We start from the raw sequence: 24,615 nt of genomic DNA, 5'->3' as shown, positions 1-24,615 counted from the left end.
CGGCCCCGCAGCACTGGTGACCTGTGGTGCCGGCCGGCTTTATAATTTATTTGAGGACACTGACACTACTTTCAGAGATTGACAGTAGTGTCAGTGAGTGTCCCGAAATAAATGATAAAGGCCGCTGCCACAGGCCACCAGTGTCGCCCTGCCACTGCCCTCAAACTAGTGCCGCCTGGGGCGGACCGCCTCCCCACTCCCCTAGCTACGCCAGTGGGGCAAATCACGTTTTCTTTCTCTCAAACTCAGCTCCATATTGGCTGGACCAAGGTATGGAGCGCTACTTTAAAACCCCGAACGATTTGACGAAACGGGGTAAAACAGCCGTATTTGTCAGCTGTGTCCACGCACGCGAGTCCCTCTGAAGTCTTCGGTACGCTTTACCCCGAGTAAAAGCCCCTGTCAGAAGTGATTGGGTTTTGAGGGTAGTTTCAATACCAAGCTGGCCCATGCAATAAAATGTGCTTTTTAGGCTAGCGCATAGTCATGAATTTCCAGGTAATCTTCGGAGCAGCAGCAGTGTCTGCCTGCCCTCAGTCAGTTATTGAAAAATGCAGTCACCAGTGTATCGCTTGTGTGCATTGTCAATTTGAATAAATGTGGAAAAATACTAGCCGTAGTGTCGTCTTTTACTGTGGCAAAAATAAATGTGGATAAATACAGAAAAAATGCCCAAAAAATAAATATGGATAAATACAGAAGGAAATGGCAAAAAAATAAATACCATAAAACCGGGAGCCCTAGTCATAATGCATACACTAACATGACATCGCAGCAGACGTACACAGCTTCAGCTACCACTGCACATCCAGAAATAGAGGACTATTCAGCATCTTCATTAAAGGGTATGTTCTTTCACCACAATCTCACCTCTGATATTTTTTTATAATCCAAGCTCAAAGGTAACAGTGCCTGCTCTTGCTGAAAATGGCACCTGTCACAGTACAGCAGCAGCAAACTCTCACACTTTCGCAGGAAAAGGATCACTGTTAATGGTTACAAGCTTGCAGCAGCTTATACATTCCCAAACACATTATAACATTGTACAGGGTTCGGTTTCCATAAGAGTATGTTTTCACATCATATATGACTCCAGCTTTGCCCTCCTTTCCTTGACGTTGCTTAGAACATCTCCGAAAATTTTCCAGAGCTTGATACCTAGGCATTTACTGTTCTACATCACAGCTGGGTAATTAAGACTTGATGCTTCTACAAGCAACTCAAATCTGCAGTCTGCAATTCTTCTATGGCACTCTATAACTCTGTTGACAATGGATGTGATACACTCCACTATTTTTGTCCCTGATAGTAAACAAACTTGTTTAGTCTCTGCATGGGCTTGCACCATCTTCTCCCTCTCAAGTGCTATCCTCATAATGTCATGCGCACACTGATGGGATTTCACACCATCCCTGTGGTAAATAATTCTTTGAAGTTGGTGTCTCTCTTTATTCATTGTATCTCATTTGCCTTTTAGACCTTGTTTTAGTTGCAGTCTTTATCCACTTGCATCCAGTCCCTAGTTTCATTTCTCATGCTTCCGTATTTGATGTTTTAAGGCTTCTGATGTTGTGCTTTCTTCCTCCCCTTAAGGTGGTGTATTTTCCCCTCACTGTTCAAATGATGCCACCCGAGCAGCTTGGACCTTAGTGCCTGGATACCCTCGAGGGTGATTAGCTGTGTTTTATAAATCCTGCTTGAATGATTGAAAGACTGTCTTTGGTAAAGATTAGCACATTACCCTTTTCTACCCTATTTTACTTCATGTACTCGGGAACGATGGCATCAGAAGACAACCCCCTTACTCGTGGACACCTCCAAAAGGAATAAAACAAGGGCTCTAGTCATTCCAGCTAGTGAAACAGATTGTTTAAAATATCTTGCTCAGAGCTAAGCAGGTGCCACCGGCAGACCCGGAAGCTGAGATCGGCCCTGGACCAGGGTTCAATTCCCCGCCTCGGAGGGTCTTGGGCTAAAAAATTCCACGGACTCGATAATTCTCGCTCCGGTGCCTTCTCGACTCACGGGTTCACACTCTGCGACTCTGGGCAATAGCTTGCTTAATCTCCACAACGGCCCCTCGCGGCGGGATGCCTGGCTTTCACCTTGTGGATACCCTGCCGGGGTTATCTCACAGGGGAATACCAGGACAGGTTCCCTAAGCAAGCGCTTAGATACCGACCTCGGTCAGTGATTTGCGCTATATAAATGCATATACATTTACATTTACATTTACATAACAAAGATATTTATTTGGAGATCCCTTAATTGCACATCAGGAGTTCTTTGCTTGACATCAAATAAATCAATATTCCTTTAAATACTATAAAATGCATCCATTTCTTCTAGAATTATGCGCATGGATTTTGTAGATTCTAAAGATGCATATTGGTTAGATTATTTTTCAATGCTTGAGGGTGTGCTTATTATCTTATCAATACCAGGAAGAAATTTGGTCTAAGATGTAGCATAATATCATGGACAGAAAGGTGGATATATTGAATTGGTTGGCAATACCTATGTAGTATATGAAGCAATATCTTTCTTCCATGATTAAAAGGATCATACAAGTCGGATAATTAAAAACCATCTCAGGCCTGATTTAGAGTTTGGCCGTAAAGATATTCCATCACAAATGTGACGGACATCATGTCCCAAGTATTACAAGTCCCTTGGGATATCATGCACTTGTACTAAGGCAGACGGGAAATCCGTGACATTTGTAATAGGCTAACCTGTAAATTAGGCCCTTAGCCTTTGGCTTCCTACCTCCATGTGGTTACAAAACTCATTGGCGACATACACACCATTAAAATCAATCATAAGCGGTACATTATTCTATAAATAACAAAATAACCTAAATGAACTAATGAAGATGGTAAGTCCAACTCATACATTTCAAAATGTGTAGACTATACAAAATGTGAGGAGCAAAGTAAACAAATTTGACTCTTCCAATGTGTACAATACTGAGTCATTCTTTACTTTCTAGGGCCTTTACTTCCAAGCTAGGCTTGTGCTATATAAACACCATTACATTCACACAATGGATTATGCAAACACAGGCTAAAAGCTTGGCTAGAATGCTTTACGTCATTTTGGATGAATGGACTTGCAAGGTACACACTTCAGGACTGTTGTTCGCTGGTTCAGAAGCTTCAACACAAAGCTCAGATTACAGCTTAGTTTAGAAGAGCCAGGTATCATATGTGGATTTTTTATGGTTTGACATCCACCTTGGTAGGGGTCCTACCTATAACAATCGATCTATGCCTTCTTAACAAAGCAGATTCTCTACTATAAGGACCCAATGCAGAAATCCCACTTGTTCGCAAGAGGAGAATTCACTAAGTGCAGATCAGGTTTTGTCAGATGCTGCTTTAAACATATACCAAACTTATTCATAAAAAAAACATGTCTCTGCGGGAGTTGTTCAACCTCTTTCAGGTTGCACTTTGAAACTTATGAGAAATGCCCAGAGTTTAATGCGTTTTCTTGATTTATCTACGGAGGCTGTGATTCTGGCCTTGTTGGATAACCTCAGATGTAATACCGACAGAGGACTACCCCAAGCATTAGTCCTACTCGACTTGTCGGCGGCATTCGACACGGTGGACCACAATATAATACTCCACCGTGTCGAGTCCGCCGGAGTCTGTGGGCCTGCTTTGTCCTGGGTTAAGTCTTTTTTAGAGGGAAGATCTCAGGCAGTTAGCCTGGGTCTTTTCATCGCCCCCAGAGTTTCGTCATCTTGCGGGGTCCCTCAGGGATCCTCCTTGTCCCCCCTCCTCTTTAATTTGTACCTTCAACCTCTCCTTCACTCCTTAGGTAAGTGGGATATCACCGTGTTTAATTACGCGGATGATTTGCAAATTATTTTCCCCCTCACCTCCCCTGATGCTGTTTCCAACTTCCAGGCGGCCATGACACACATCCAGCACTGGATGAACCAAAATCAACTCAGCTCAACCCTGGCAAAACTGAGCTTCTCCTTCCTGGGAGAAGTGCTCCCTATTGGGGCCCCCAGTTTTGGCCTACTGAGCTTGGTACACCACCCTCTCCTGCTGGCTGCGTAAAGAGTCTCGGGGTCATTATTGACTCTGGGCTCACTCTCACGGCCCAGGTGAGCGCGGTAACATCTTCCTGCATGTTCCAGCTATACAGGATACGGAAAGTCGCCCACCTCCTGACCCCCGAAGCCTTGTTACAAGTCCTAATAGCCCTGGTGATGTCCCGTCTGGATTTCTCCGACTCTATATATCATGGCCTTCCCAAATCCCAGCTGTCCAGGCTACAGATTGTTCAGAACCAGGCTGCCAGACTTGCACTCAAAATTCCCAGATGGCAGTCAGCCCAACCTTTATTATACCAACTTCATTGGCTACCAGTCAATGAAAGAATTGCTTTCAAGGTCCACTGCCTGGTCTTCAAGGCTCTCACCGGTCCCTCCCCTGCTTTCCTGAAGTCCTTGATCACTCCCTATTGTCCCCCCCCCGCACCCAGAGGTCCACCCACCTCCAGCTCCTAGTTGTGCCCCGCTTCAAACTCACCAGATCCGGTGTTCGTAGTTTCTCTCACCTGGCCCCCAAGCTGTGGAACTCTCTTCCACTCTCACTCAAGACTTCTTCTTCCCTTCTCTCTTTTAGGAAATCCTTAAAAACTTTGCTCTTTTCCCACCCTCACTAAACTCCCACCGCTCATCTCAGTATCCCTCAGCGCCAGGAAACTCATGGTGACAGTGCGCTAAATAAATGTCCTTTAACATTAACATTAACATTAACATAATTAATTGTTGCCTGCCATTTGTTTAAGAAAAAATCTCTAGCGGAGTTTAGATTTTATGTCTCATCATGCAATGTGTTTTCATGGTCACTTGCGTGCGTCTATAAAGAAATTTATATAAAAAAAATACTTGAGTAAATTGGTTTCAACACACTATGAAATACCTATAATTTACCATTCCAGAGTTTTTTGAGCTCACTTAACGTTCCAAATATTTTGGGAGTTTGGGCAGTGGTGTTCATGGAGAACAGAAGTGAGGCATTTGTTGGATTTTGAAGTTTTGCGTTAGATTGTAGCCTCCTGTTCATTCTGCTCTATAAATATACCGAAAAGATAGTGAAGATCAGTAAGTGGGCTCTTATTCTTCTGTAGAACACTATTTTAATTATGTATCAATGTATGAGATGACTTAAGGGCTCATTTGGAGATGTTGGGTGTGCGACATCCACCAAACAGTCGCACTAAACTGGCAGTTTTCCTACTCCATTCAGTCAGGGAAAGCTCCATGCTTCCATTTGTGGAGCCTCCTGTGACTTGACCAGCCGAAATCTTTGATTGATAATCCATCTGACTCTGGGCCATCCGGCAATGTATGATACAACATCAGCACTATTTAGAATGGATAATGCAACATATACCTTTTCTTTTCAGGACCACTAGGGAAAGCCTAGCAGTCCTAAGCAGGAAATCAAAGAAGTTATCCCTATTCGCTGAGAGAACATTCCCATTGGGCAATGGCCAATTTGTTTTGTCAAATCCCACTTTAACCCCTTCCGTGAGTCGGACGGCCCCGGCCATCTGAGGTCATGGTGGGCGCGTGCGGAGGACGGCCTGGGGCCGTCCGAACAGCACACGCGTGGAATTCTCCAGCACAGCGGGGGATTTCCGGCCACAGCGAAGCGGTTAAGAGTTTGTTTTTAAAAACAAAAACCATTTCAGGTACCTTAAACATGACGCTTTGTGCAACTTCAGTTCTTTCAGTGGAGTTGCCAAGACTCCACTGAAAGCAGTCAAATGACTAACTGCCTCACGTTGATCCCTGAATAAGGTGGTTGCTTTTCTGATAAATAAGACTTTAAGTCTATTTATCATGTCTGGAGAGCTGGTGATCTAGTCTGGGATATGAAAACGTAAGTGTAACAATATTTGAGAAAAAAGGCACTGCACTGCAGCTACTTCCATATCCCACTGGGCAGGGCCGGCCTGGGAACCAGAACCGTCCCTGGCAAAGTGCTTGGACGGCCTCCCTCCCCCCCTCCGGGAGGAGAGGGGAGGGGAAAGAGGTGCGACCGTGCTCTGTGACAGAGCCGGTTTTCGGCCGTTTTTGTTACAGGGCCGTTTTTGCAGCATAACGGCCCTGTAACAAAAACGGCCCCCAGGGGCCCAAAATCGGCCCCCAACCATGCGGCCCACCGGGGGATTGCCCGGTGCCCTCAACGGCCAGTCCGGGGCTGCCACTGAGATTGAAAAAATATGCTGTACTCTTTGAAGTACAGAACAACCATAGGTGGCTCAAGACATGCAAAGAAAATCTGTACAATCTTTCTTAGCCTAACCTCCACTGAGGGACATGAAAAATGATAAGCAGGGCCACCTTCAATACCCAGGTGATGCATTATTCAAGAGATTTTCTCCTCTCCCTGAATTCTTCCTGTACCACCTGCTACCATTCTCTTAATGTCGACAAATGGGTGGGTCCAGTTTGCTGCATTACTTGTCGAAAATGCTTAGTACCCTATCATCCTATGGACAATTGCATGTCAGCCAACTTTTTTAAAAGTGGGCTTATAAATGCCCGATCTATGTGCAAAAATGCACTTCACATATTCGATTTAGACAGTGAAAACGAACTGGACTGTTTGTTTATAACTGAAACCTGGCTACGGGATTGGTCTAATCCTGACCTTGTTCAGGCTGTTCCCCCCGGCTACGCCATCTGTAGACAAGATCGCGCGAAACAGCGCGGTGGCGGTTTAGCAATCATCTATAGAGATGTCCTCAAATGCACCATCAGAGAACTTCCTGACATTATAGAAGCTGAAAGTATGTTTTTTAGTATCCAATTACATGATACTTTCACTTTTTCAGGAGCACTGCTCTACCGTCCCCCGCAAAATCCCCAGCAGTTTCTTACCAGTGTAGGGGAGGTTCTGAGTGATATGACTGTCAGATGCGCCAATTTTACGTTATTGGGCGATCTCAATCTTCACTTAGATAACCCTACTGATAAATATGTTTCCTGTTTTAAAGAAACTCTGCAAATTCTAGGACTGACACTTAAGACCTCTGGAGCTACCCATAAAGCAGGACACTCCCTCGATTGTATTAGTTCCAATCTGGATACACTGGTGGTAAAAAATCCCTTACCTTTGACCTGGACGGACCATTATTTTATTGAATTTGACTTCAAATTTTTAAGAAGTCAAACACTGTCCAAGAAAATAACTAATAAAGGGACCCCCTCACCCAATTGGGGCAAAATAATGAGCCATCCTGATCTCATTAGTTGGGCTAAAGATAGCAAACCCCCGTTGTCAGGTAATACCCTCATAGACTACCAAAACTTTGTAGGTTGGATGACAGAGATTGGCAGCAAACCTAGTCATCTACAAAAAACAAAACTTCCCTCAGTAAATCGTAAAAACTCCGCTCCTTGGTTTTCAGATACCTTAAAAGATCAACTGGCTGCAGTCAAAAAACTTGAACGTAAATGGAGACGAAATTATGGCATTGACTCCAAAACCATCTACAAATCAGCTCGGAAAGCGTACCACATCTCCATTAAAGCTGCAAAAATTAACTATTTCACTTCTCAAATTGAAGCAGCCAAAAACAAACAAAAAGAAATTTTTTAAATTGTTAATATCTTTACAAAACCTAAAATATCAACCCATGATATTCCCCCGTCCCAAACCCTATGTGACAATATAGCCAACTATTTCACACAAAAAATTGACACGCTCATTAAGGATTTTCCTCATCCTTTAATACTAGAATCTGACATTGAGACAGTGTCTAACTCCCAACTTTCCAGATGGGAAAAATTTAATCAAATCACTCTTGAAGATTCTTTACAGGGAATCTCTGCACTTAAATCAGGTTCCCCTTCCGACCCCTGTCCCCCTACTTTTTTAAAATCCATTGCACTGGAGGTTAACCCCTATATTAATGCTATCATCAACTCTTCTTTACAATCAGGAGAGATCCCAGCCCAGTGGAAGGTAGCGACAGTAAAACCATTACAGAAAAACTCATTACAGGACCCCACCATCTTATCTAATTTACGCCCCATTTCTTTACTCCCTGCCATCTGCAAAATCACGGAAACTTTTGCCAACAAACAACTGATGGCATTCCTTGAAAATAACGACATTCTCCATCCATGTCAAGCAGGTTTCAGGAAAAACCATTCTACTGAATCGGCGCTTTTATCATCTACTGAAACCATACGTGCCGCTCTGGATCAGGGAAAATTGGCTGTCCTGATCCTTTTAGATCTCTCAGCGGCTTTCGACACGGTATCCCATGCTATCCTTTTACATCGCCTTACCAATGCTGGCATAGCAGCAACCGTGTTCGAATGGTTTAAAAACTACCTTGCAAATAGGCGTCAGATTGTCAGGCTGGGCGACCACTCCTCAGAAGAAAAATTTATAAAAACAGGAGTTCCTCAGGGCTCTAGTCTAAGCCCTACCCTGTTTAACCTGTATATGGTCCCCTTACTTAAACTAATAACATCCTTTAACATCAGTACTGTCGCTTATGCTGACGACACTCAACTTGTTCTGACTCTCGATAAAAATCACACTAACGCAGAGCAAGTACTTAAAGACTGCCTGTCAGCAACCTTCAAGTGGATGTCTCTTAACCACTTAAAATGCAATTCTTCCAAGACTGAGATCATCCCTTTCGGCCCGAACAACTTCTTTACACCCCAAGATTGGTGGCCCGAAAAAGCAGAACCCCCCCCCCCCAATACTATCATTGCTGCACGAAATCTTGAAATAAAATTTAACAGTGCCCTTACTTTCAATCAGCAGGCTAAGGAAGTAGCAGGTACATGTTTCGGTATCATCAGAAGCCTGAGAAAGTTCTTTGATTTCCTTCCCCTGAGTGGCAGACGCACGGTAGCTGTAGCCCTCATAAATTCCAGGTTGGACTATTGCAACAGCCTCTATGCAGGACTCAATAAATCTGCCCTGCATAAGCTTCAAATGGTCCAACACGCAGCTGCTAGACTGGTCCTCATACTACCTAGGAAATCCTCAGCCTCCGCAGCTTTGAACACACTACACTGGCTTCCTATACACAAGCGCATACTGTTTAAAGTGCTCGTCATTACTCACAGAGCCTTTTACCATCAGGGCCCACTTTATTTGCGTAAATACTTTAGACATTATCAACCTCTCCGAGCACTTAGGTCCTCCAACGCGAATCTGCTGCATGTTCCCAGGTTCAAAATGGCAACAAGAGGAGGCAAATCCATGGCTGTCATTGGAGCGAAAGCCTGGAATAAGGCACCTCCCTGTCTACGTCAAGCCACTACTGAACCCAAGTTCAGAAAGCTGCTAAAGACTTGGATTTACTCATTGGCCAACCCTGAATGTATGAGGCTTTTAGGATATGCTACGTAGCCAGGTGTATCTTTCATCCACCTTATAACACCTCTTCTGTCTTTTCAGGAATCTAAGCGCCAAGATACTCCCTGGAGTGGTAGCGCGCTATATAAGTATTTTTTCACTTCACTTCACTTTCACTTCACAGTAATGGTTCAACTATGCTCACACAGCACATGTGAGATTTTTAGGATAATTCTGGACCCCACACTCAGCCACACATATTTGTAGATTACCTAATTTTCCTCAAGGAAAAACCTGACAATTCATTAGGCAATCTTGGGGAAGTTCACCAACACCTAGTAATTTTGGTGATAGCAATTCAAAGCATTTGCTATCAAATCTTTCTGTACAATAATAATGTTTGTAATTTAGGATATGTCTTTTTCATGTCGTCTCATCTGAACATTACCATACAATAATCCTTCAAGGACACATACAAATTGTCAATGCAGAATATTTTGGTATTTACTGTCATCTAGTGTTCTAGCTATTAAGTGCATTTTTCATACCCCAGAAGCTTCTTGTTAGAAAATGAGAAAGTGAATTTATTGTCCTTGTTTCCTGATATGGGTGCCTTTTCCAGCTTTTGTTCCTCTTCCATCTTTAGTAATGAATCAGGTTTACTATTCTGAAAATCAGAAAATATCAAAAATATAAAAGAGAAATAACATACATATGAAATCCCAAACTGTAGCACTTCTGATTCTGCTGTTGATCCTACTTATATTCCAGTTATAATACTCTTGTTGTTATCAGGTGAGTTACGTCAATTGTTCTTTAAACATTTGAAGTGTATGTGAAAGCACTTGAATTGTTTCCACATTACTTTAGAAACAACCATACTATCTAGTAAATGTATTACAAATGAACATTGAAAATAATTATGTACACATATCTATTCTGTTGCAAAATACTAATGAAATGACAAAGCAATGTCTTATTTGGCATATTCTCTATTAACAGATTTAATAAAAATGGACAAGAAAAGGGTGTTTTACAAATCCAATGTTTTATACATCTCGGGGTATAAAACATTTGGATGAAAATATTGAAATATATTTTATTTAAAAATTAGTTGTCAGAAAGGACGGGTTTTCTGAGAATTTCCACATAATGTTGCCATTGTCTTTGTAAGTCAATTAGTAGAGTACACAGAAAATCCCATATTTCAAATAATGTCTGAAGGTACAATTGGTACATGTCTCACAATGGGAGTGGTTCAATGCAATACAGTAGGGCATTGCAACAACATAGTCCATCACACCATAGTTTATCGGAGGGGGAGGGGCATCATCTTTCAGCACTACTTCACTGCAAGTGTCTAAAATGGGGGTAGCCAGAACTTATAATGGAAGTGATGTCCCATATACAGATTAGATTATATGCAAGTTTAATAGTGTTCAACACAAAGTCTTTTAAAACTTAAGAATTATCATTATTAAACAAGGTACCTAATAAAACATGATTAAATCAATCCACTGAAAATGTAAAATAATCTTTTCAAATGTACCCTAGAATACTTAACTTTAACCTTACTCAGTGCCTCAAAATACTGTTTCTTACAATTTTAAGTTCCTTCAATACAAACACTGATTTTAAAAAATTTTTTGCTGTTGCAAAACAGTACTTAACTGCTATTTAACATGGATCAAAATAGCACCCCCTTGGGGGCGTGGTCATATGCCGAGGGAAATGACCGCACGGTAGCTTTGCTCCGTTGCACCACTCCCGAAATATCAGTCTTAAATAGATTTGCCCCAAACCAAAAAGAATGAAAAGGAGCTCAACTGACCCCCGAAGCGTGTTCTACCGCTGTACCAACAACTGCCCTGATCGATTGTGTCCCGGAGAATGTCACTGGGCGGACTTGGACTGCAGCGGCTGGGGATGTGGAGCGCGCCTCGGAGACCTCCGGCAGCTTAAAGACGAAGACACTATGGCTGCAGCACACACCCTGGGCCTCGGTCCCTGCAGAGGGTACCGTACACTGCCAGGTCACTGGCCGCTTCAGCCTCCAGTGAGTTCTCTGCCCCCGCAACTCCTGTGTCATGCGGCCAGACCAGGAGCGCGTCCCGAGGGCCTGTAGCTGCCCGCGTCAGCAAACACTCCAGCGAATGGGAGCTCGGCCCATGGGGGCCTGCTGAGAGGTCCCCATAGTGACACTACCTGCCCTCATCCATCTTGTGGGCTTTCCAGCCTCCATGTTGTACGACCAGCAGGCCTCATATCACACAGCAAATACTGTGGCTGCAGTGAATGAATTGCATTCCTGTGTATGGGGGAATGTTCCTGGCCCTCACGAGGGTCGGGGTTGGACACATCGGCCCCTCCGTTGTTGTTGGCAGGTATTGTGTGCCTGGTGATTTGGGACATTATACTGTGACGCAGTTATGGAGCTTGCTTCGCCTGGCAGCCCCCTTGGGAGAGAAGACTGCAGGTATCTACCGGACATCTTGTTTTTTCTGGGATGGGGGCGTGAGATGCGCTGGGGCCTTGTTCACCTACTGTGACACGTTTGCCGGGGTGGCAGATATAAAGAGCACTTGCAAAGGGGAAGGGAGCTGCGTTCTCCTACCCACACTGAACTGGACCACAGCCCATTAAGCAACCTGAGCTTGCTGAAGAGCGCCATTCTGATTGACCAACAGAGAAATAACAACAAACAAACTGACCCGGGGGTGGTATGACGGAGGAATTGTGCTGCCTGACTTGAAACAATACTATTGGGCTTTTCCAGCTTGCAGTCGTTAACCAGTGGGTCTTCGCCCCACCTTCTGAGCCTGCGTACTGTACAGAAAGATGGGTAATGGCCAAGGGGGGTATCAGTGTGCACTCTACTCCAATCCTCAACGATAACACCTCACCGGCCCCACAGCCTATACAGTTGCACTTGGGCATTGCGCGACGAAAAAAACTGGGGTGGCACAAGAAATGGACATTGGGAATCTGAGCAACTCGGTACGTTGAGTAGGAGCCCGAGATTTGATAAATGGGACTGTCAGGGGGTCCCCTGCTCGGCCCCGGCAGGGCTAACCGATTGTCCGTCTCCTCAACAGGCGGATTACTACGGGCCCTTTAAGGATAGCCTTTGTGTTCGTGACGAAGGCCTCGCCTCTGGACCACCTGACTTTTTGGACCTATCAGGAGAGGCCCCTCGCCATATGAGGGAAGACCCGGAAGACGCCGTGTCTCCGTCGTGGGAGGAGGAAGTGAGACGCCAGGAGAACAACGCGACCGGGGAAGCTGAGAGCACCGTGGCGACGGAGTCCTTGGAGAGAGCCGACACCAGGAGCAGAGAAGGTGCCGGGTCGGAAACGGAGGAGAAACGGACGGCGGCAGCTGTAAAGCCAGGAGGCCAACGACACCGCGATTCGCCCAGCCACGCGAAGGAGGACGCGTGGCTTTCCCAGGTGCGTGCTCGTTTGGGTTCGTTGTTGCGTTTAAAGAAGGGAGGGACCGGGTAGGAGACCGTGCAAGCACCGGGGCACCTCGTTTATCAGAACAGTTTGCAAGTCACGGAATGTGGTGGTGGTTCTTGCTTTTCCCTCACTCCCTCCCTATTTCAAGAGTCTCTAGAAAGTGTACAGTACACTAAAAGCCTTGTTCTTTTCTTTTCCTTCCATGTGCTGGAGTATCCCGGACCTCGACCCAAGAAGTGTCCCGAGGACCACAAACCTGACCCCGGACTTTTGTTAACGCGTCTGACCTAAGACTTTCTTTTTGTGTTCATCATTCTGTAACACGCAATAAAAGAGTTAAGTAGTCGCCCTCTAATCTTGGCTCCTTCCCTTCTTGTACCCGAAAGGTGACAGGGACTTAATTGGAATTTCCTCAGTTGGTGATCTCTGGAAACGAAATGAGATGATCTCATTTAAAGATCTACAAACAAAGTACCAATATGCAGGGTCCGAGGCGTTCGATACTTGCAAATCTGTCATGCACTCGCCACTGTTGTCACTAGCAGTGAGGCTGTGCCCGAGGCCTCCTCGCTGAAAGATCGGCTCCTGACAGACCCTCTAACACGTAAAGCGATTTCGCTCACTTACCGTAAGCTAATAAACAACAAACCTGACCCATTGGTACATCTTAGACAACTATGGGAATCAGACCTGGGATACTTAGAGGACGACGACTGGCAGAAAGCCCTCTCCTCCCCCAGGGAAGTTGCCATCCCAATGCGACTACGACTCATTCAGCTTAAAATCCTACATGGATCCTACTTGTCCCCAAACACACTGGTCAAGATGGGTTGTGGCTGGATCCTGGGTGCCTTAGGGGTTGCACAGCCGAGGTTTTCTTTTTTCACATGATTTGGGAGTGCCCAAAGGTCCAACCATACTGGGTGAAAATCATCTCTACAATGGCGAGGGTAAGTGGGAAAGCATTGCCCACTCCTCGCGACTATGCTTACTGAATGTATGGGAGGCCACAGACTTGACTAATACAGAGCGCACATGGGCGTCCCTGGGATTTGTCCTCGCTAAGAGGAATATAGCACAAGGGTGGGGAACCAGAGAGTTTGCCTAAGTTTACAAAATGGGCTAATGACTTGGACAATGCGATGATTGTATTTACACACAGAGGTTGCCCAGCAAAATGGGATCACAAATGGGCCAAGTGGAATACGTCACAAGGTGAATTATGTGTATCCCCTTCAGTTGAAATGTGGAAAGCTGAGTTGGACATTGATTCTCTTATCGTCTAATGCTGTACAGAGTTGGGATTTAACATTACAATCAAATGTGTTGAGTGAAAAGTGAACTTTACTCATTCCGCGTAAAAAGGACAGAACATATTTTATGAGGAGAATATTACAAGTGATTTTATCATCACATTATAAACAAAAAATGGCAAACATCTATATATTAGGACAACACAAAAAGGTCTCCTAACACGTTTCCCATCTGGAAGTGATACATCAACACTTTCAAATGGTCCAGTATGTATAATGTCAGTGATATTATTTGTAACATTTATGAACACATGCCCAAGATATAAACAAGTCTACATATCCTACAAATAAAAATAAGCCAAAGGCCTTTGAAAAAGTAACAATTATGAATGTGAAAAGGGTTTCAAAAAATAATTTAAAGAATAATTGCATGGTTTTCCGAAGAAGATCACATACCAATCTGGGATGTAATGCAGATTTCCACCAATAAATAAAACACAAATTTAGACCTTTCCTGGCTTGAGTGAGGCTATTGGGAACTAATTATTTACCTCTAAACATGCCTAAAATATTACAGGAAATCATCACAAATCACACATTTATTGTTGTATAGATAATATATTATACTTCACTAGAAGGTTACAGTATAATCCAATAATTCCCCATGAGATCGACTTCCCATCAAAATGAAGTTGAGTCATTGTAGTCACAAACCAATATACATCCTGAGCAGTTTTGTTCTTGACAAGCCTGGTTGGCTCATTCTTCTAGTGGCTCTGTGTATGTGAATCCACATTGTTACTAGGTGGCCCACATTGTTTATACATGTCAGACATTTTACATGATGACAATTTATAATGTATGGGAGGTTAATGCGGTCTTAGGATCAGAATGTAAAGTATTTTTACTGTACCTTATATTTCCATTTTGCTTCTGTTTTGATTTTATTCTGTTCTCGTATTTCAAACCTTTCGATGTCATTTTGCTTCACAACCTCTTTACTTGGAGTGCTTATCACAGTCTTTACCTCCTGTTAAAATACAGCTCATTAAGATTTCATAAAAGATACTCGAACAAGGTTTGTTGAATAGACACATGTTCACAAAAAACATTTGCTTTCATTTGACTGAAAAGAAAACTGCTAAAAACAATGTCCTATTTTCGCAGAGCTATGACTAGCTCAGTTCGTCATTGGGAAATCATAACTCACTATTCAAGAGGCAGAGCACCCTTTTTGGCGCATCTAAATGTGTGACAAATACATAGTGCCTTACCTATGCAACAAAACAACAAGTCCTTTATTACGAGTGGCTGAGCAAGACAAGGGTAGCGGTGAATTTGAAGTGTTGGATTTACTGGGGATTGTAGGTGGCACCCTGAGAGTTCCATTAGCAGGGCTTTAAGTGGTATGAAAAAACTGGGGTGGGGTCTCTCGAAGGGGCGTGGCCAATGTAATTAAGGGCGAAGATTAAAACACGTAACTAAAAATCTGTGCTTAACAATGTGCCACCCGACTTGTATTTTGCTGTTTCTGTCATTGCATCCAGTTATATGATACAAGTAACATCATATCTACAACAAGTCAGGGCTATTGCCTTTCTCAATGGTTATTAGTTGCATAACTATAAATAAGCAGCAACTATAGCTTGTATATCATATTGAAAAAGCTTAGATTTAAAGCCCTGGTGACAACACGACAATGTTGCTGCTCCTGAGTTACAAAAAGAGAAGGGAAATCCTGAGAGAATGACTCTCTTTAAAGGATTTCCCTTTTCTATAACGCTCACCTGGCATGACGTCGTAGAATAACTTCTCCACTAGTGAGAAGTGAGCAGTGTGAGCATGCACACATCATGTGCCTGCTGTCATTGCAGTCCGGAAAAAATGAACTGCCTGTACCAGGGCACAAAACAGAGCCCGATAGAGGCCCGTTTCGAGGCCTTGTTTAAAAAACTACCGGTGCTCAGCACCAGTGAGACCTGGCCCACTTAAAGCCCTGATAATCAGCAACCGGGAAACAAGGAATGCCAGGTGGGCTTCCCCTTGTAGTTCCTTGTTTCTACCTCTATTTTTACAAGAACATTTAGACTGACTTCAGCAGCCGAAATCTCTGTGTGAAAATAAAGATAGTTTCTATCATAATTCCAGTGGGGCTGGTAATGAAAGCACAAGAGCAGAAATAAAATATTTCAGCACAGGGGTTGTAGAGACACACAGGGACCAACTGTAACAGTAAACAAACAGCACAAAAACAGGATTTCAGCTCAATATCACGGTAATGCGCTAGTATTGAAAACACAATAAGTTTCCTGAAATTATCATATTATCATTTACATTCAAATGTTAGCTAAAATCTGAATTATTATACAAATGTTTCGCTTATCAGATTATAAACTTACCAATGCATAACAGTGTGTGCATGATGGTCTGATACGCATTGGCTTCCATGAGCTGAACGGTATGGTTACGGGAGGTTGGATAGTAAGGTTATGGAAGTCTGCATCCACACTACTTTTAGAGTGCTGTGTCATGGATGGACCTTAAGTGTCGCATGGAGGCTAATGCATAGACCAATGACATCCCAAGGAGTGGGAATTTAACTTTGTACTCCACTACTCTCGCACTTCAAGAGCAGTGGAGTGGGAGTTTTGCAATGCAGGTGACAGGCATTTCTGTATTGTTCTACTACAGCTTCCCTTCCGATAGCCCTACACTTACTCAAGAATGCACAGGAGAATTGGAAGTGCCATAGGTGAAGAATGCAGTGGAACCCTTTATGGAAGTAGAATGTGCAGCTACCTGTCACGACACACCAGAATACACACATTTTATGCATGAGCAGATGTCTGTGCGTGTGCAACATAATCTGTGTAAAACAAACACAAGTAGATGATGGATGGAGCACTGACACTTTTCAGTCAGGGATCTGGGTTGAATCCATCATTGTTCTTTAGCTTACTTCGCCAGAACCGGTTCAGACACAACTATATGCAAATCAGTCTTGACCCTGTGCCTCATGGGAACAGTCCAGCCCAAACTGCCAAGTCATGTCTTCCCTGGACCGGAAACAAGCATCCTGGGACCGGTTTCGGGCTAACAGCCCCCATTAGCCTGGCTAGCTTGAATCTAGTGGCAAAGTGAGCAAGGGACCTACATCTGGGCATACCCTGCCAACTTAGGGCAAACAAAGCAAACAAGTAGATGAAAGGGCAAGACTGATTTGCATATGGCTGTGTTCAAACTGGAATGGCACGGTAAGCAAGAAAACAATGGATTTAGGCCCAGATCTCTGTACTGGTGGTAAATGTATGACATTGTTCTGCATTCTGTCTATCAATTGTTGTATTTGCATTTGTCACCCCGAGTGGCACGGGTATGCCCAGAAGTGGGTCCCGTTCTCTCCATGCCACTGGAGTCAAGCTATCCTTGCTGATGAGGGGTGAAACCCTGAAACCGGTCCTAGGATGCTTGTTTACAATCCCGGAAGGACCTGGCAGTTCAGGCTGGACTGTTCCCATTGGGCACAGGGTCAAGACTGATTTGCGTATGGCTGGATTCAAACTGGAACGGCATGGTGAACCAAAAAACGATGGATTTAGGCCCCATCTTTGTACTGGGGTGAATGTGTGACATTGCTCTGCATTCTGTCCATCAATTGTTGTTTTTGCGCAAAATCTGCGCATTCACATCATTTGGAACATATGTAGGTTCACTTTGTGAATATGCTCATTTGCACAATGCACTGCCACAAATCAAAAAATATTTTTTCTAAGCATTTAATGCTTAACCTTTCTAGTACAGTTTTTCAACGCACATCAGTTCCCCTTAAATTTTCACATAATATATTTTTTTGCCATTTAAATCATTCCTTAGTTTGAAGGATATGTGTCTCCATCGTTTTACTAGCACACGCATTTTAGTGTTATATTGAGAATACACATGCATTGTTGAAGCACGCTTGGAGGGTATTTGGACATTACATGGAAATAATCATAAGCAATTCATTCAGTAAAAACCCTTCGTTATCCTAAAAATGTTATCATAATTTAGTGCAGGCATGCTGCTCTTTCTGATTGCATTTGTGAGGCCATATCCAGTTTTGCTTATTAGCAGGTACTAACATGCATAATAGCCACCGCATCCCATACTGTGAACAGCGATTATATATTATATTAACACCAATTGCTATGCAGAATGCACACACTTCCCACAGTCTGCATCAAACTAGCACCCGTAAATGCAGTAAGGCTCACCTTCTTTGGCGTTTCGATGGTTGTCAGTGCCTCTTTTGTGCGTGCTTCCAGGAGGTCAAGGTCAGGCGTGACTGGTGGTGTGCTGATAATGTCCTTTGATTTTTTTCCTTTCTTCGATCCCTCTTCTTTGATCTTTGGGGGTTTGGGTTCTTTGGGAATTTTAGGGGGTTTTGGAAGTTTGGGAGCTTTAGGAATTTTAGGAGGTTTTGGAACTTTAGGAGGTTTAGGAGGTTTGGGTAGTTTAGGGGGTTTAGGAACCTTCATGGATTTGGAGGTCTTCTTCTTCATCGGTTTTTCGAAAGGAGGAGGCGTGTATGACATTGGTGATGAATCAGTTTCCATCATCATTTCTTTTTCTTTCTCTCTCTCCAACTCTTTCTCCCTCTCTCTTTCTCTCTCTCTTTCTAATTCTTTCTCCCTCTCTCTTTCCTTCTCCCTCTCTCTCTCAATTTCCCTTTCCCGTTCCCTCTCTCTCTCTCTCTCCCTCTCTCTTTCTCTTTCTCTTTCCTTCTCCCTCTCCTTCTCTCGTTCCCTCTCCCGTTCCCTCTCCCTCTCTAATTCTAGTTGCCGCTCCCTTTCTCTCTCAATTTCCCTCTGCCTTTCCATTTCTTTCTCCTTCTCTCTTATTAGTTCCCGCTCCCTTTCCTTTTCCTCCTTTTCTATTTTCTTTCTTTCCATTTCCTTCTCTTTTTCCTTTCTTTCCCTTTCTTTCTCCCTTTCTTTTCTTTCGCGTTCCTTCTCCTTTTTCTCCCGCTCCTTTTCCTTTCTCTCCCATTCTTTTTCCTTCTCCTTCTTTTCTCGCTCTCGCTCCCGCTCCTTTTCCTTCTCCTTTTTCTCTAGTTCTTTCCATTCTTTTTCCTTTTCTGCTGCACGGATTTCTTCGATATTAACATTGGCACTCGTTTCTGTTTTGTTGATTTTTCCTGCATTCTGTGTTTGAAAAGAGAATAGAAAATGCAATCAAGCCCAGCCAGCTGCTATACGGTTAGCAACACATGTCAATTTGGCCAATTTATTATTCATCAATATTCACGTTTGCATTCCATAATCACTTAACTTTATTTGTATTTTATCAATAAGGGAGCCCCATTAAATCAGAGACACTGCCGAAAAAGATTACTTTCTAAACACAAGTCTTTTCTTTCACTATAAAAGAGCATGGCTTCCCCGGTCAATAGTTACAATATTGGTATTTAAAATTAACATAGAAAATTAACAGAGTTAAAGCACCTAACCACTGCATGCAGACTGGCAATGTTAGGTCTGTCTATTAACAGTTTTAGGCATTGCAATAATTAACATAATCAACACACAATATACACAACAAGAGGCAATCGGCATTCCTGTTCAAACTTAACTTGTGGCAGGGTCTCTCACAAAAGTCCACACTAAAGACAAGTAATGTTGGGAGCTTCATTCATGTCTCTTGGAGTTTTGCCATCTAAAGTGCTAACTTGAATACGTCTGTATAGGGATTACTTCTTCTGTAAGGATTCTGAAGACACTAAACACAGAGTAAAGTACAATAGTGCATATGCAACTCCTAAATAAATGCGAGTAAGGGCTTGAATACAAGTTTGGAAGTCCTGGAGTGCGCCGTCACTCCACCACCCCAATCCAGGACAGCCAAACCCATGTGCTCACTGCCCACCAGATTATGACTTTTTTAATCGCTGGCAGGCGGTTCATTCCCATGGCGGTGCCTATGAAATATGCACCACAATGGGAACGTCAAAGGCAGCACCTGTACAGCATGGATTGGTTCAGTCCATGCCATGCAGGTACTGGGGTGCATGCACACAGGGGTGCACGTGCTCCCTGCATACCTGCATACATCCATGGCTCAGAGGCAACAGGGGGTTTTCATGGAGAAGGAAAACAGTGGCAGTGAGGAAAGTCCGCCGCAACATCACCAGGGATCTATGATACCTGGCCATTGCAGCGGTGCAATGGCGGTCCAACTGTCCAACTTTAATGGGGCGGTCGAATTGCCACCTCTGCACCACCTGCGAGTCTGGCGGTCCTCGGGCCGCCAGACTCGTAATCAGGCCGTAAGTTCTTCAAGTAAGCCCATTCTGGTATGACTTATAGTTGACATGCCATCAAAGGTTTACAGCAAACGTTCAACAAGGATGAACATGTAAGAATGCTTTGTAAGTAAGACTAGAAATATCTGGAAAACACCTGTCACCTGGCATAGGAACCAGGAAAACTGGAATTATGAAGAATTTACACCCGAAAGTATCAATCAATCAATCAATTGATTGATTTGCATAGGAACCAGAAAAATTGGTATTATGAAGAACTCCCACCTAAAAAGTATGCATTTGCTGTTGACTAATATGTCCCTCAACTTGGGCAGTAATGCAGAATTTCCAACGTGGACATTTACAAGTTCAGTGGTTAGTGACACCTCTAGTTAGAAATAAACACAGCTGGGAATTTGAAAACTCTGTCAGTTGGAATGACAACTTCCTGGTGTGATGGAGGTATTGCCCATCTGGCCTGGAGTTTATGCAGTGGTTGATTTATCACCGAACTGGGAAATGAAAAAACAACTGCACATACACATAAGGGACTACCAGACAACAACCTAACAATTCCCCATCACAAAATGCATGATACGTGTAATAGCAGCAATCAAGAAAGCACACTGCCACATCCAGATGATGAACTGAAGCCTCTCACACAAGCACATTTGCCTCAGCCACCAAAGGGAAAGGTTCATGCCATGTCAAGTAAGCATCACGTGAGGACGAGAAAGGTACACTTCAAGGAGAAGATCACAATAACTTGAAGAAAACGAAGAATTCCTCGCCAATGAGTTCTGCTTGCTGCAGTGCCTCTAGATTAAATTCCAAAACGTTCACCCATGTGGAGAGGGGTAAGTTCTGGCACAGGTTTTCCGAAAAGCTTAACTTTTTTGGCCACTGAACATCCTTCATTGAAGATTCCAAAATGAACACAGCTCACACCATAGTTTGTTGTGTAAGTTTGCCTCCTCGCTTTGTACATGCCCATACCCTTTCTTGTCAACCCGGATGTAATGGAAATACCCTCCACTGATATATAAGACTATTAAATGAAATGCTGAAAGCAGTCAGTCCTAATGTGCTTTAAATGATAATTCTCATCATTATAAGTTACAGCGCTGCACATCAGTCCTCCCTCCAACCATTCCGTGCATACAGAGCAGACCCACACATCACTCGCACCGTTGTCGGCACAGAGCTGCAAGCTCATCTAATGTCTGTTAGGAAATCTAACACTTACAGTGAAGATAGCAAATTTGCTATTTTGTTCCTTTTAAACAAAAACAAAAAAGTGACACTACAGGCATGAAAACTGATCCTTCTTCTTAACTTGCCATGAAACAAAAGCATGCTCTCTACTTCATTCCATTTAAGGGTAAAGTGCAGCACATTCACACAACCTACAGTTACTGTGCTGTTTACAAAGAGGCTGTGTTGTTCCATTCGTCATAGCATTACATTGTCAAAAGGAGGACTGTAAGGTTTAGGTGGATGTCTTGAGACCAGAGATGTTTCAAGGCATGAGCAAAGTAGGAAACTGCCCTGGGCTCCTACCTTCCAGTGGTTGCCCAGGGAAAATGAACTTTTTCTCTCTCGCTCACCTCTGCCTATTTCTGCATATCAACAGATCTCCTCTCTGCCTACAGCAGCCTCTGTCTCTCTCTCTATTCCCAATGTCATCTAAAGGTTTTTTGGGTCCCTGGCAAGGCATAGTTCAACAGTTTTTGATTTACCTCATTTCTGAAAGTTTTTCTGACATCATGATGGGTTGAACTAGCCAAAATGGGACAACGTTTTACCAATTAGGGTCCAAGATTTTGGGCCCGATGTAGGTCGCCATTTACCGGCCGGTAACGCCCGATTCGGCCGTTACCGACCGGTAAATGGGTTTTCTTGATGTAGGGGGCCTATTTTACCGATTCGGTAAATTTAACGAATCTGTAAATTTACCGAATCGGTAAAATACTGAATCGGTATTTTTACCGATTCGGTAATTTCTATATGTAGGTGGGACTCTTCTGAGTCCCAAAGGCCTGTCAGATTCGGTATTTTACCACCCAATCCAATTGGGTGGTAAAATACCGAATCCAGGTGTGCATGCACATGTGTGCATGCACACCTATGCCATGTGACAGACAGACATGCCCTTAGGGCATGTCTGTGTGCCACATTGCACACATGCCTGTATTTGGGGTGCTAGAGGGTGTCAAAGTGACACCCCCTGCACCCTTGCTGCAATCGGTAAATACGGATTCGGTAATGCCCATAGGAATCAATGGGCATTACCGATTCAGTATTTACAGAATCGGTAAATACCGAATCTCAACGATTCGGTATTTACCGAATCTGAAATACCTACACCCCCCCCTCCATTTTACCACTTCTTAAATACCGAATCGGTATGATTCGGTATTTAAGAAGTGGTAAAATGTATTTACCTACATCTAGCCCAATATGTCATACCAGTGCCCCAAAAATACTTATGACAACTGTGCCTGAGACAGGCCAGAGTAGAGTCCTGATAGGGAAATGAAAGGCCCTAAAGCCAGTACTGGCACTTGCTAGATGATATAATGAGGAATATGCTCGAGCACAGATTTAAGGAAAAAGATTCACTATTTTGTTTTTAGGGAGGGAAAGGATGATCCTAAAAAATACTTGATCACGCCAATGAAAAAGATGAGAGTAATATATGGAAACATGATTCCTCACTAATGAAGGATGTTATTAGTTAGTAATTGCAATTAACTTGCCTGGACTGGTTCAATATTAGACCACACCAGCTATTAAAGTGAATCATCACCAATTATCAACATGGCTATCATCATAAAAGTGCAGTCTACCTGCTCAAAATATTTGTCCATTAGAATATAATCCTGTAGGATGAACTACCAACCAGAAGATGATTGGGAGTGAATTCCCACTGCTATACCAGCTCCCTGAAATGGACATGGAAGTGCATATTTTCACTCACTACTGCAACCTAAATTAACACTTTTCTATTTTGCTTTTTGCTTCTTCTAAAATGCTAAAAATCTATATGTCACAAGAAGTTTAAGGTGTGGGCTACGACCTCTGGGACACGACAACACACTTTCCATGCAGTCCATGAAAGAGTTTGTGTAGTTCAGTCCACCATCACAGTATTAGTGGGGATAAAAAGATGATTTCTCACGATTTACTGTTTTTACAATATAAACCAACAACCTATCAGAAAACTACTGGTAATAATTTTCCTTGGGTCTCTAAGGCTCTCACTATGAGCAAGCAAGAATCCTGATTTAAGTCTAAGGAAAAGTTTGCATCCATGTCTCGATTTGCAGTAATCATGACATTCTTTTTTTCTGATGCACAATTCCCATCAGATTAAAACTGGATTAGTTGGTGTAGGGAAACATCTCATGAGTCAGTGTTTTTAGGTCACTGTAAAATATGTGGTATGACCCTGTTATCCTCCAATCCAAAGGGCAGAACTCAGAATGATGATGTAATACTGCACAAAAGAGAGGAGGATTCAGAATGAGCCCTTAAATGTCATTCGTTTTCTGTCAATTAAAACCATATACTGAAGTGTTCCTTTTATGAACCCTTGTGAGTTGCAAGCTTTTGCCTTTGAGAGTAACTGGAGTTTTAGCTCTACGTTCCACACCTACAACAGGTCACGAGTAATTTAGTCTCCTCAAAATAAACCTGCTTGAGGGACATCAAGATCTGACACCTAGAGATGTTTCAGATTGTTTAGAATTGTCTCTCCCTTAAGTGCTGCAGGTGTCAATGGAAGACTCACAAGGTCGGGGACAAGATTTTAATGTTTCTCTTCAATAAAGTACATCCAGGGCTTACTGAATACTTTAATAGGTTCCCTTCAACTTGACAAAACTGCAGCCCTCCATCACTCGCCCTTCAAGAAATCACTAAGGATGTCTGGGTGGCCTGAAAGCCCTGAAACCGAGGGAAAGGTATTACGATCCATTTCTTCTGCAAATAGATAAAACTCATGCGAATATCCTGCAACCTATTGTGGCCAGAATGCTCAACAGGTCCAAATCCAACTGTGTTGGTCGAATTTTTTTAAAGGTGGAAATAATGACCACATGAAAAAGCTTTCTCTTGACCCCATTATGTATGACAACTTTCACAACATAACCAGATGCTTTGTTTAGTTAGGATTCTGAAAAAAGCTGTCTATGTCCCTCTTCAATCCCATCTCAAGGAATAGAACCCACCTGGCCTTTAAAAGTAAATTTTCTATCCTC

The 24,615-nt window shown here is 43.2% G+C and overlaps 1 protein-coding gene across 2 annotated transcripts in view; it reads right to left on the bottom strand.

Moving 5' to 3' along the window:
- Positions 1-24,615, bottom strand: part of PHF2 (PHD finger protein 2) — a 444,998-nt gene that overhangs the window by 63,374 nt on the left and 357,009 nt on the right. For both annotated transcript variants that reach the window (XM_086939167.1, XM_086939168.1), the window contains exons 12-14: positions 18,327-19,256; positions 14,987-15,103; positions 9,911-10,029 (exon numbers count right to left, since the gene is read on the bottom strand). In XM_086939167.1, coding sequence (XP_086795293.1) covers positions 9,911-10,029; positions 14,987-15,103; positions 18,327-19,256 — 1,166 coding nt within the window. The remainder of the gene's footprint in view (positions 1-9,910; positions 10,030-14,986; positions 15,104-18,326; positions 19,257-24,615) is intronic.

Source organism: Lissotriton vulgaris, chromosome 9, assembly GCF_964263255.1.
Source record: "Lissotriton vulgaris chromosome 9, aLisVul1.2, whole genome shotgun sequence".
Lineage (NCBI taxonomy): Eukaryota > Metazoa > Chordata > Amphibia > Caudata > Salamandridae > Lissotriton > Lissotriton vulgaris.
The sequence above is the reverse complement of the archived record's forward strand: the minus strand, read 5'-3'. Positions and strand labels throughout refer to the sequence as shown.